The 12,886-nt window shown below is 35.9% G+C and overlaps 1 protein-coding gene across 13 annotated transcripts in view; it reads left to right on the forward strand.

The window, feature by feature from the left end:
* Window positions 1-12,886, forward strand: part of FRYL (FRY like transcription coactivator) — a 249,723-nt gene that overhangs the window by 122,011 nt on the left and 114,826 nt on the right. For all 13 annotated transcript variants that reach the window (XR_011502241.1, XM_070505928.1, XM_070505931.1 and 10 more), the window contains 3 exons: window positions 1,814-1,867; window positions 5,520-5,659; window positions 6,577-6,673. Coding sequence is in view for 12 of the 13 variants with exons in the window: in XM_070505928.1 (XP_070362029.1) it covers window positions 1,814-1,867; window positions 5,520-5,659; window positions 6,577-6,673 (291 nt within the window). In the remaining variant the exon portion in view is untranslated. The remainder of the gene's footprint in view (window positions 1-1,813; window positions 1,868-5,519; window positions 5,660-6,576; window positions 6,674-12,886) is intronic.

Raw genomic sequence — 12,886 nt, forward strand, 5'->3', positions numbered from 1 at the left:
ACAAAATAAGAAACAATCTAATCAAAAAATGGGCAGAGAATGTGAACATTTTTCCAAAGAAGATATACAGATGGCCAATAAACACATGAAAAGATGATCATGCTAATCATCAGGGAAATGCAAATCAAAACTACACTAAGATACCACCTTATGCCTGTTAAAATGGCTATAATCTCTAAGACTAAAAATAAATGTTGGAGAGGGTGTGGAGAGAAGGGAACCCTCATACACTGCTGGTGGGAATGCAAACTGGTGCAGCCACTATGGGAAACAGTATGGAGATTCTTCAAAAAACTAAAAATAGAACTACCATATGACCCAGCTATCCCACTACTGGGTATCTACCCAAACAACTTGAAATCAACAATCCGTAGTAACATATGTACCCCTATGTTCATTGCAGCACTATTCACAATAGCCAAGACATGGAAGCAACCTAAATGCCCACTGACTGATGATTGGATAAAGATGATGTGGTATATATATACAATGGAATACTACTCAGCCATAAAAAAAGACAAAATCATCCCATTTGCAACAACATGGATGGACCTGGTGGGAATTATGCTAAGCGAAATAAGCCAAACTGAGAAAGACAAACACCAGATGAATTCACTCATATGTGGAATATAAACAAGCACATGGACAAAGAAAACAGTTCAGTGGTTACCAGGGGAAGGCGGGTAGGGGGTGGGCACAGGGGGTGAAGGGGAGCACCTATGTGGTGACAGACAAGAAATAATGTACAACTGAAATTTCCCAATGATGTAAACTATTATGAACTCAAGAAAAACCTACCACCTTTCTTCTAGGATTTTTTTTCTAGGATTTTGATGATTTTGTTTTAAAATTTTAAAAAACACTTAGGATTCATTGAGGTAATGATGTCACGTAATATTTCCTGCAGACAATCTAATTATCCCAATGCTATATATTAAGTTTTCCATCTTTGCTACAATATTTGAATTTCTGCCCTTGTTATTTTTCCATCTGTATTTGTGTCTATTTCTGTATTTTCTTTACTGATATAGTGACTTGGCATAATCAAGAATTATTTATTTCTCCATATGAACATTTAATCAGCTTATTGGATTAAAAAATTTCTGTTTTTACCAGGGGATCATGTTAAATTTATAGAATTTAGGGAATGTTGATAATCTTTGTGAGGCTGAGTACATAAACGTTAACTGTTAGAATTTCTCAAAATTTAAATCTAGGACCTCGTCTTACCTATGTCTTCCTAGGTAGTTGACTTTGTTTCATGAACTTGGTTACTTTCTATACAGTGATGGCTTCCAAATTTCTCTCTCCAGGCTAGTCTGCTCTTCTGTGTTCTTCAAGCCCCTATTAGTCAACATCTTCTCTATTATGGCTTATAGGGACGTTAAACTCAATGTCACCAGAATATGTCCTTCCATTTAAACTTTGTCTTCCCGTTGTATTCCCCCTTTCAGAGAGCAGTACCACCATCCATCATCCATGTGTGCAAACTGGAAACCTAGGAGTCACCCCGATACCTCTTTTCTGTCTCCTCCTGTAGTTACTTTCTCATCCCCGCCCCCCCACCCCCCCACCCCAGTTATAGGACTTATGGCCACTCTTTTTGGAGGGTATCCTGGAGAGAGCTCTGGCTCTGGAGCCACACTCAGGCTTGAATCCTAGTTGTGTGACCCTGGGCAAGCGAGAGGCCTACCTTTCTTTAAAACAATCTAATTACAAATGAAAACAAAAACAAAACCAATTCACAAATCTAAACTGCATATCATATATAAGATTTCTAATATTTTGTATATATACTTTTTTTTAATTGTAGGAGAAGCCATTATCTAGATCTCTTCAGAGGGGTGAAGATCTTCAGTTTGACCAGGTATGCCAATTTGGGGGGAATATATTTTCCTGAAAGGAAAGTGTTCATTGTAACAGTCTAGTCTGAATATATCCAATATTAAGAAATGTCTTTATTTTGTTTAATGATCCTTTATATCTTTATACACTAGATTCAGTCTAGAATTGGTAGATTGTTTTTTAACAAAACGTGTGAAAAAGTTCGCATGAACTGTGAACTTTATAGTTCATAGGATGAGCTGTGAACTTTATTGATTTCTGTTCATTTAGCATTTTAAAATGTTTTACTTTTCATTGTTAATCTCTCTTCTGTGCCATTTGAAATTTTCTCAGAATGTTTCCAATTACAGCCCTCAATCTTTCCTTGTGTACCAGTTTTTACGTAATAGTATTTTACCTTTTAACATTTATTTTTTCCGATTGTGATATTAGAACCTTTATATAGAATGCCAGTATCTAAAAATTGATGTAGTATTCCTCTAGTGTTAATTCTTTCCTCTTGGCTGAGATTGAACGTTTGATCAAGTGTTATTTTATCATAATTATGTTTGCTCAAGAGTTATTTTATTATGTGTTGTTGGCAAAAAACCAATAACCCAGATTAGCTTTCTCTGCCATCTAGTACTTTTCTCATTATTATGTATCTAGGAAATAGAAGTTAATGTTCATATGAGTTTAATTGACTAGATCAAGCTGACTGGTTAGAATTACTTGGTGGAGACTTACCAGAATACTGTGTTTCTGGCTCTCAGTCCAGTTCTGCTGAATCAGAATCACCTGGAGCAGTGCCCTGCCACCTGTGTTTTCCCATAGCTCCCTAAGCGATTCTGATGCCTACACTTAGTAAATAGCCACTGGTCTACGAAGAAACCATGAATAGGAAGGCTAGTCCTCTGTTAACAGTAATATTAAGATAACCTTATATAATCTTAATTATAATCTTAATGTTAATTATAATCTTAATGTTAATTATAATCTTAATATTCAAATCTTAATTCCACTACAAAAGGTATCAATTATTACTAATTATTACTTATTTATCTATTAATATATTATTTTAAAGGTATTTAGATTATTCACATGTCTAATCTACTTCACTAATGATGAATGAATGTACATTCAGAATTTGAAATCCTATTAAACAACATTTTAAGGCAAATTTCCAATTGTTTTCTTATGTAAATGATTAATAAAATTATAAATGATGATGCCTCATAGCTTGATTTTTTTTTTTCCACAGTAAAAAGCTATGCATGTTATAAATTGTTTTAATATATATTTATAGTGGCAGGTGGTGTTTTATTTTTCTTTAGATATTAAAAGCGATTTCTTTTGAATGATGCTATTCATTCTTAATAAAACAGTTAAATAAAATTAGAATCTTTTTTTTCTTCTTCTTGTTTTCTTTTTGGTGAGGAAGATTGTCCCTGAGCTAACATCCATGCCAATCTTCCTCTACTTTGTATGTGGGGTGCCACCACAGCATGGCTTGACAAGTGGTGCGTATGTTCTAGGAGGTGAACTCGTGAACCCCAGGCCACCGAAGCGGAGCACACAAACTTAACCACCATGCCACCAGGCTGGCCCCATAGGATCTTGTTTTTATTTTAATTCCCTGTATTACAAACCATTTACCTTTGAAATTATGGTAATTTATAAATAAAAGCATGATTAAAGAAAAGCAGAGACAATGAAAAAGAGAACAGCCTACACAATCAGATAAACTCATTCTTTTTTATTTTCCTGGATGAAGTACATTTTGAAGTTATATAAAGAATTTAAAACATTAGGAAAATTACATGTTTGATTCCTATTGGTATCAGTTTATCTTCTTTTTTTTTTTTACACAAACATGCTATCGTATGTTTAATCATTCTCTCATTTCTGAAAAACTGCAGGGTTTTTCCCCCCAATTTTCTACTAGTATAATAATACTGTGAACAACATGTAAAAATCTTATTAATGGCTTGAGATAGTACAGTTCAAAGGCTGGGTTTTATATCTTATCAAATCTTACCCTTACAACAAGCGTATTAAGCAGAGATGATGATTATTTCCCTCAGGCAGATAAGGAAACAGGTGCAAACAGATGCAGTATTTTCAAGGCCACAAAGCGTTCAAGTGCGGGGTTTAATAATTATTAACAAATAAGTTATTAATTAAGCTGGACTCCTCAGGGAAGATGAATAAAGAATGGTTCTAGCCTTCAGGAAGTTTTCAGTATGGCAGGACAGATGGGCAAGTAAACAAATAAAATTTAGCAAACGCTATAAAATTTGGGCTTGCTTAATTTTTTTAAGATTGGCCGTGAGCTAACATCTGTTGCCAATCTTTTCTTTTTCTTCTTCTCCCCAAAGCTCTTCAGTACATAGCTGTATATTCTAGTTGTAGGCCCTTCTGGTTCTACTCTGTGGGATGCCGCCTCAGCATGGCTTGATGAGCGATGCCGTGTCCGTGCCCAGGATCCAGACCCATGTCAGTTTATCTTCTTTATCTCCCTCTTCCTATAGTCATGGAACTGAAAGGCCTTGAGTATTTCTGCAACCCATAGTTTTTTAGTTAAGAAAAAAAAATGAAGCATGTTTGACTGTATGCTGATTTTAGAATGTTAATCTTAGGGGCCAGCCTGGTGGTGTAGTGGTTAAGTTCACATGCTCTACTTCGGCGGCCCAGGGTTCACTGGTTTGGATCCTGGGCACGGACCAAAGCACTGCTTATCAAGCCATGCTGTGACAGGCGTCCCATATATAAAATAGAGCAAGATGGGCACGGATGTTATCTCAGGGCCAGTCTTCCTCAAAAAAAAAAAAAAGAATATTAATTTTATGAGCAGTGGGTTGAATCAGATACAGAAATTCTTATGAAGAGAGAATTCTTTTCTTGCAATCCTCAAGATGAAGAGTGACCTTAGGGATTACTAAAGGTAGCTGGTGTACCTCTTACCACCACTGCAGGCAAGTTGGGTTCATTCATGGATTAAATCTGATATTCACCTAAAATTCGAATAGTTTCAGTGATGCCTCAAATTGAGTAGCAACTGTTCATCCCACTACATTTATCTTTATGTGTCCATTTTTATATTCTAAGCTTTAAAAGCTTGTTTACAATACATTTCTACTATGTTTATTTGCGGGTATCACAAATTAATTATAATTCTCTGTTCTGTGTCGTAGCAGCAGTACAGAGTAAATTGGAGCTTTTCCCAGAGTTCTATCATAGTGTAGTCATCTTTGTTTCTACATCTCCTCATCCATTCTAGTGGCAACATTTTAGAACCTTTTAATTCACATGAGCACAGAGGAACTGGCTGGGGCACGAAGTAGATATGGTTTTTTCATGTTATACATGACAGTTCTCCCAGAGATATCCATTTGTATAATCAGGGATGTTACCGATGGCGTGTTTCTACACGTGAATGGCACGTGGTGGCAGCAGAAAGGTTGACAGCCACTGAATGGGTTTAGTAAAGTTTGATAGTGGGTTAAACTTCTTAGCCCACTTTATTGCTTGGCTAAACCCTTAGCCCTTATTTTTATTTTAAAACATGCTTACTGCATTTGAATTACTATGTTTATTCTACAAATGTTAATCATTTCTAGATGATTACTAATAGAGTTAGGAGTGTGGTACTTCAATGTTGTATTTTATTTTCGGGTAATGTCTTGTCTTTTCAGTTGATAAGCTCTATGAGCTCAGTAGCAGAGCACTGTCTCCCTTCCTTACTTCGCACCTTGTTTGACTGGTACAGACGCCAGAATGGAACTGAAGATGAATCTTATGAGTATAGGCCTCGATCTAGCACAAAGTCTAAGGGGTAAGTGGCTTATTTTCCACTGTTCTACCTGGAATCAAAACATTTCCAATGAAGGGGCTATGATAGTGTTATCAACTGAAGATTGTTATTTTTTGGTTTCTAAGCAAAAGCATTGATTACTTTTGGTATGAAGGTGGCAGTAAGAGGAAAGGGTAGTCCTTACTTAAATTGTAAGTCAAAGGAAGGTACCAGCTAAGCTAGGTGCAGCTCTGCAGTACTAGTCATGCAAAGACAGGAGTGCCCTTTCAGCAGTTCAGTGAGTAAATTTTTAATTTTGATAGTTTTAATAGCTTTAATAGTTGTAGAAGTTAAGAAAATATTCAAAGAAGGTCCCATTCACGTGGTTTGTGAAGGGAGGCAATTGTGATACAAGAAGACTGCCCAAACCCTGCATTATAATACCAGGGACTCTTCTTGGTGCCCAAATCCTAGAATTGTCTTCACCTCCTTCAAATGTCTCCGGGAGATCTTGACTTTTCATAAAACATCTCTTTGTGTTCAAGTGATGGTCCGTGGTTTGGAATTGAACTTTAGTAGATGCAACTCATGATTTTTCAACTTAGATTTGCGAGAAAGTTACCTGGCATTGTATTTTCCTCAGAAAATTATTACTTTTATTTCAGTTCTTAATAAAAAAAAGTACTGATCAAATATGGAACAATGTTAGGTTTTCTAAATGAAATTTAAAATATTTTTCTTCCTCTTACTAATTCTTTTAGATTAGGTTTAGTTTCTGACAGATATAATAGTGAAATGTGTATATAAATACCTAATGTACAAAAAGAGAGAGAATGTGAGAACATGTAATACATGCGTTGGGTTATGAAAAAAACTTGTACTAACAATTGCTGTGGAACACCGTATTTATTAGGAATTCAGTACATAACGTGAGCCATCCCAATTTGTTCTTGTTTCAGGGATGAACAGCAACGTGAAAGAGATTATCTTCTTGAAAGGAGAGACTTAGCAGTAGATTTCATTTTCTGTTTAGTTTTAGTTGAAGTTCTAAAGCAGGTAAGCTCTTTTATTTCCGCAAAGTCTGTATTTCTTATTCTTTGCTTATGCCTTTGTGTTTTAGTTACCTTATTTAAGATGTCACCTCTAAAATTCTGGTCCACATCAACTAAATTCCTGTAATTCAATTACACTTCGTTCAGTTGCCTGGGGCTTTCGTGTGCTGTACCTATCACTGCCATTCTTTTTACTTTGTATGCCATCTAAGATGTGAAATCTTGTTAGCAAAATTGGGCTGAATAGAAATTGTGTTAAATAAGGTCTGTTGGCTGCAAATACAGTCTGCCTGTCATTCACCTCCTTCAATCCACTTTCTAAGAATTTGTCTTCCAAAGCCCTCAAGCCTACATTCCAACGTGGAATGGTTGAGCAGTTACAGTTGAGGAATGGAGGTGATCTGACATGGGTAAAGCTGAATTGTCAAGTGCAAATGGTTCTCAGACAAGTGAAAATATCTCAGGGTAATAAATTATTTATGTTTATTCATTCAGTGAGTATTAGAATGCCTACTGTTCACTGGCATTGCTCTAGGCACTACACTCAAGAGGCTAACATCTGAATGGCATAGACAGTAAAGATATAAGTACATAATATAATCTACCATCTATGTTTTTACTGTTCGAAATCAGTACAAATATACATATAAATACCTGTACTGATTTTGATAGTATTTTTTTTATAGTTCGTAGTCTTTAAAAAGTTATATATAATTCAAAGATAATCTATCTATTTCCAACTATGCACATTGTAATGTTTTGAAAAAAGTTAGGAAACCTAAAAGAAAAAAAAAATCACATCTTGCATATGACTTGTTTGGACAGTGGATTTTGTTTCTGTTATATAAAATGGAATAGAATATATAATATGACAATAAAGAGAAAATGTAAGATATAAAAGTTAATTGATAGCCTATTTTTTGACCTAGCCAATATAAAAACATTTGAATTATGTGATCATTTTTACTTTGCATTTGTTTTTACAATATATGCAAAAAGACATTGAAATCTGCAAATAAAAATAATTTTAAATATGTAAAAATAAATAAATGAGTTAATGAAAGGTAAAATCACTTTAATTTGTACCTTTCATTAAGGTTTTTTAGTGGATGTGGGAAGGAAATTTCCTCTGGGAGTTGTGCTAACAAGCCAGATTTGCTCTCTGTGATCTCTCAGGCTAGCTGGGATCCTAAGACCCTAAATCCGAAGTAACGAGGGCTTGGAGGAGCTGAGGAGCAGAAACGCAATAGACCATGAATGGACTTTGACTAGGGCTCATCCTGGTTGATCTCTAGCATCTCTTGTATGCTAAATGTAGGTCAGTTAAGTACTAACTGTAGGTCATTGAAGTGGTTAGGTCACCAGCGTTTGCACTTCTTTGCTTAGTTAAATAAATAGTACAGGGTTTCTTCTTCCAGCAGAAGTTGCAAACTCCCTACCCTGACATCCAGGGCCCTCCCTGATCCGGCTCCTTTGTGCCTTTTCTCCTTTGTTTCCCGTGACGTTCTTCTGCCTAGCAATCAGTCTCTCTTCTTGTCTAAAAGTTGCCCCTAATTGCACTGGCTTCAGAACTTCAATGCATAGACAACCCTGTGAAGGTTTTTCTTTCTCGTCTTCCCCTCCCTCCTTCCCTCTCTTTTTTCCCTCCCCATCTTCTTGATCTTTATCCTCCTTCTTTTAAAATATAATCCAGATAGCTCTTCTGGTATAAAAAAACATCAGCATCTATAAACTCAAGAACATTCTTTCAGTGGGCTCGTTTTTCAAGTCCACTGCACAGAATCCTTTCAGACCCGTGGTTCACATGGACTCAAAGTGTGAAAAAGAGAAATACAGTGGCTCTAATAGCTCATCTTTGCCTTTGGTTCTGTCGCCATGTTGTTCCAACCTACAGTTCCCTTTCCACTTACCTTTTCTCCCTTTTACCGTTATCCTCAGACTTTCATTCAAATGTACCCATCAAAGAATAAAATATATCACCAAGAACATAGATATACTTTTATTCATTTAAATCTTATATGGGTTTCTCTTTCCTAGAAAAAGGCAAGTCTTCAAAACCTGTAAAACCACAGAAAATGAAGTAAAAATCAATAGAACTTTCTGAAATATCATGACAAACTAACCCAATTTTCTTCCATGTCAAGGTGATATAGGGTTTAATAGATCCAGAGAGTAATCAATGTAATATATCTTGAATTTAATAGGACTTTTAGTTTTGTCCCAGATAATATACACATATTAAAATGTGATTCAGTTTTATTTTGATGAGGTGGACAGTCCTGGGAGCATTGGAAGTATTATACATGGCTAGTTCAGTCTTAAGGAGGAGTAAATATTCTTTGTGGATCAGTCTTTGACCTTGTGTTTTGTAAATTTTTTGTTTCTTGAATAATTTGTCATAACTTTAGTAATAATCACACATGTTTAGAACTCTTGGTAATACATAAAGACTCTTAAGTCCTTTGTAGCAGTTGTCATTATAATAGCCTGGGAGATATGCACGACAAGTGTTTCCATCCTAGCTGTATCATTTACTTTCTGTGTGACTTGGGCAAGTTATTACCCACTAACTCATTCCTCCTCTGTAAAAGAGGGATGGTAATAGTACCATTTTTGGAGAATCATGAGAATTAAAACAATAATTCCTGAGACATGAAAAGTGCCCAATAAATGTTGTCTGTTACTTTCATTTTGCAGATAAAGAAATTTTCTTGGTTGTAGTGATTTGCTGAAGATTATAAAGTGACTTCACTTTTTTACTCCAAGTTTTCTCCCTTTAATAATAAAAATAAAATTATTCTTATTGGTAAAATCAGTAATACAAAATTAGGTGAAATGGCCAGGATTTTATGAAATTAAAGTTTTAATCATAACAAGTTAGAGAAATAATTGAATTAGTAGAATATGATGAAATTAAACAGTGTGATTTGCCATGGGAACAAACTTAATTCAGGGTGATAGAGGACTAATTTAATTTTTTCTAGAAAATCAGAATAGTAATTTTGGGGTCATGGCCACTACAGATTTTAGTGTGTTGGTACCAAAGGCTTGCAAATCCATGATAAAAGTCTATTTAAACAGCAATATAGCATTTAGAAACTTTGAAGCAATTTTCTTTTCATATGGAGTTTTAGTGAAACATTTATTCATCAAAACAAACAAGAACATTAGGAAACAGGCTTGTGAGCCATTTCGAGCTCTTGGCTTAGTTTTATCCGTGCTGTTCTAAAGTATCACAAGGTGGAGTGGATCCTTCATATTTTTAGATTTAACATTAGCACTTTAGATGTTGATGGGCAGCCCTGGAGCTTGTAGAGTTATTTGTGATTTTGCTGAGGCATGAATTTATTCCCTCCCCTTTGCGTTGAGGCCTGGTCCTTTAGGTAACGAGCGAGCCTCACTGACTCCACAGTTTCCCTATCTTAACCTGATTTGGTTGTTTTTCACTTTCATGTTGTGATAAAAACTTTAAATTTTGGAAGTGGTGGTGGGACTAGCCTTGGAATCACACCTGAGTATTCTTTAGAGTCTACTAAGTATATCCTTCTTGAATGTTCAGGTAAAATTAGAGCTGCTTCTAAAATCACACGAATGACAAGCTGTGAAAAATTCTTGATACAAAAGATGGGAATATCATCCCATGAAAGTAGAACTTCTTCCCTATATACTGCAATGGGATTCTTCCCCCCCCCCCCCCGCCCTTTTTTTTTGAGATTTGGTTTGGGAATTTTTTTTGCTATTGAAAACAAGGGGAGAAAGAGAGAGTTCAAGGATGTGTGTGCATTCTGATGTTTATTCTTTAAATAAAATTTTTAGAGATTGTGCTCTTCTTCTTCTTCCAAAAAGTAAAAATATATTTCTTCTTTCACTTCTGTTTCCCCATCTCTTTTCCAGCTATAATATAAAACTGAAAGTTTTCTTTCCTCATTTGTTTCATCTATTGAGTGCATTTTCATATATCAGAAACTGGGCACACAGTATATTCTAGAGAAGTATGCACTACCGAACTTTAGTTCCCTCATCTGTAAGTTAGGGGACAAATATCTACCTTGTAAGGCTGTTGTAAGTGTTTATAAATAATGTATATAGAAATGCCTAACCGGTACCTGGCACGTAGACATGTAGAAAGTATTGATAGTGGCAGGACTAGGGTAGTGGAAAAAAGCACACAGCATGGCTAAGTAGTGTCCCTCTTGTCCTTGTTAGACTTCAGGCATAACTGGAGCAAACAAAGACTAGGAGAAATTATAGGTTTAAGTCACCTTGATTTTTATATCTCTGGTCTAGAGTACACCAAACATCCCTGTGGGGAAATCAGTGTGGTAAAACCACAACACAGGACAGTAAGTGGGGTACAAAAAATTAAATCATGTAAAATGCAGTGTTGCATGACTGCCAGGTTGTCTGGGGCCAGCCTGCGTGATTAGCTCTGTGAGTTCTGGAATAAGTTCTGGGAGTCCGGCTGCTTGATCCAAATATGGCCTATTCCTAGCTAAAGTTTGGCATCACCTAGTGGTAGATGTCTGCTCTGTTTTAGCTCTCAATGGGATAGCCACATGGGGACTGGGACGTACAGGGCAACAGCAGTGATTCTGGTGGGGCCTGTCTTGTGGCCCAGTGCGGGGAAGATCAGGCTAGGAGGACCCATCTTCCTCCCTGCTTCTCTAACGGGCTCTGGTGTCTTGCCGTTTTTCCCTACGAGGGCTTCCCCTCAGTATCTGCATCCTATGTTCTAGTCCCTTTATCTGCCCTACATTCTCGGGAAGTAAGAATTTTGGTCTGGTGCCTTTTAGAAAAAGATAGAAAAAGTGAGAGAACAGGAATCAGTCTCCAATTGTAATACACTCAATTTTGCGCTCTCTCAGGGCTGGTAATCTTAGACTTCTATTCTCTACATTTTACAGGTGAGCAAGTGGAAACTTCCTCAAGGTTACATAACTAGTAAAAAGAAAAGAGGCTTTGATTTGATTAGACTAATCCAAAATCCATGGTCTTTCTACGCTTTTCTCATTATAATGAAGGAAATGCTTTTATTTATCGTATAAAGGTTTGATTAGAGTTTCCCTGTGATAAATTGCACAGCTTGGTGTGGATATACAGGAGTACTTTGGGGATGTGGTTTTTAGTTTCTTCTTATTATGAGATGAAGAATGTGGTCCTAAAAAGAGGTACTCAGGGTACCAAGTAAAAGATTGCCATACCGCAACTTAATCGATCAACCAGTATTCTGAAATTCCTGTATCAATAAGATGTGATTGTTACCCTTTTATAATGATGGGATGCGTTTGCCTGTAAAAGATTGAAAAGCTTCTTGTAATTATGCAGTCATTGTTCAAGTTCCTAGGTAAGTATCCCTAATTGCTAGAGAAATTCTGGGTTTAAAATTTCAGTTTACCAATATGGGACAAAGGTTAAGATTATTCTCTTCGAGTCTCTGAATTCTTGAACTTTATTATGTGGAATAAATTCAGTTTTTGCCCTATTACTAACATGGGATTTAAAAAATCTCAGCTTTACAGACTGATGAATAAACTTCATTTCTTTCCTGTATCATCAGGTTGCTTTTAAAAGATTCATTGAGACGTAGAAAGGTAGAGAGCTTTTCCTGCATCTGCTGTTTCTCAGTTGCCTTCAGTTCAAAATAATCCTTATGCCAAAGTGCCATATTTTGTGATGTCATGCTTTGATCCCCTTCACTAGATTGCAGGCTTTGCGAAAGATTGATTTAAACTTCCACCAGCAATGTATACGAAACCTCATTCATTTACGTTCTCTCTACTGTTTGTATTGTCAGACTTAACTTTTTCCCATTGAATAGGTGTAAAATGATATCTTGTGTATTATTATTCTCCTTATTATTGATAAAATCAAGCATCTCTTCATATGTTTATTGTCTTAGGAATAAGTATAACACAGGACAAAAATAGAAAATTATAAAACTTTGCTGAAAGCCTTTAAAGAAGTGCAAAGGTATTCCATGTAAATGCGGCAACACAGTTATCCTGAAATTGGTCTATAGATGCATTGCAACTCCAATAACAATCCTAACAGTTTTTGTGGAGTTGGAAAAGATGACTGTAAATTGAATATGGAATAACAATGGGCCAAGAACAGCCAAGCTGTGTCTGAAGTAAAAATAAGGGGGAACTTGCAGTATGAGACATCAGAGCTTATTATTAAGGTCTCATAATTAAGACCGCGTGGTTTTGGTACAGAC

The sequence above is a fragment of the Equus asinus genome, chromosome 3, assembly GCF_041296235.1.
Source record: "Equus asinus isolate D_3611 breed Donkey chromosome 3, EquAss-T2T_v2, whole genome shotgun sequence".
Taxonomy (NCBI): Eukaryota; Metazoa; Chordata; class Mammalia; order Perissodactyla; family Equidae; genus Equus; species Equus asinus.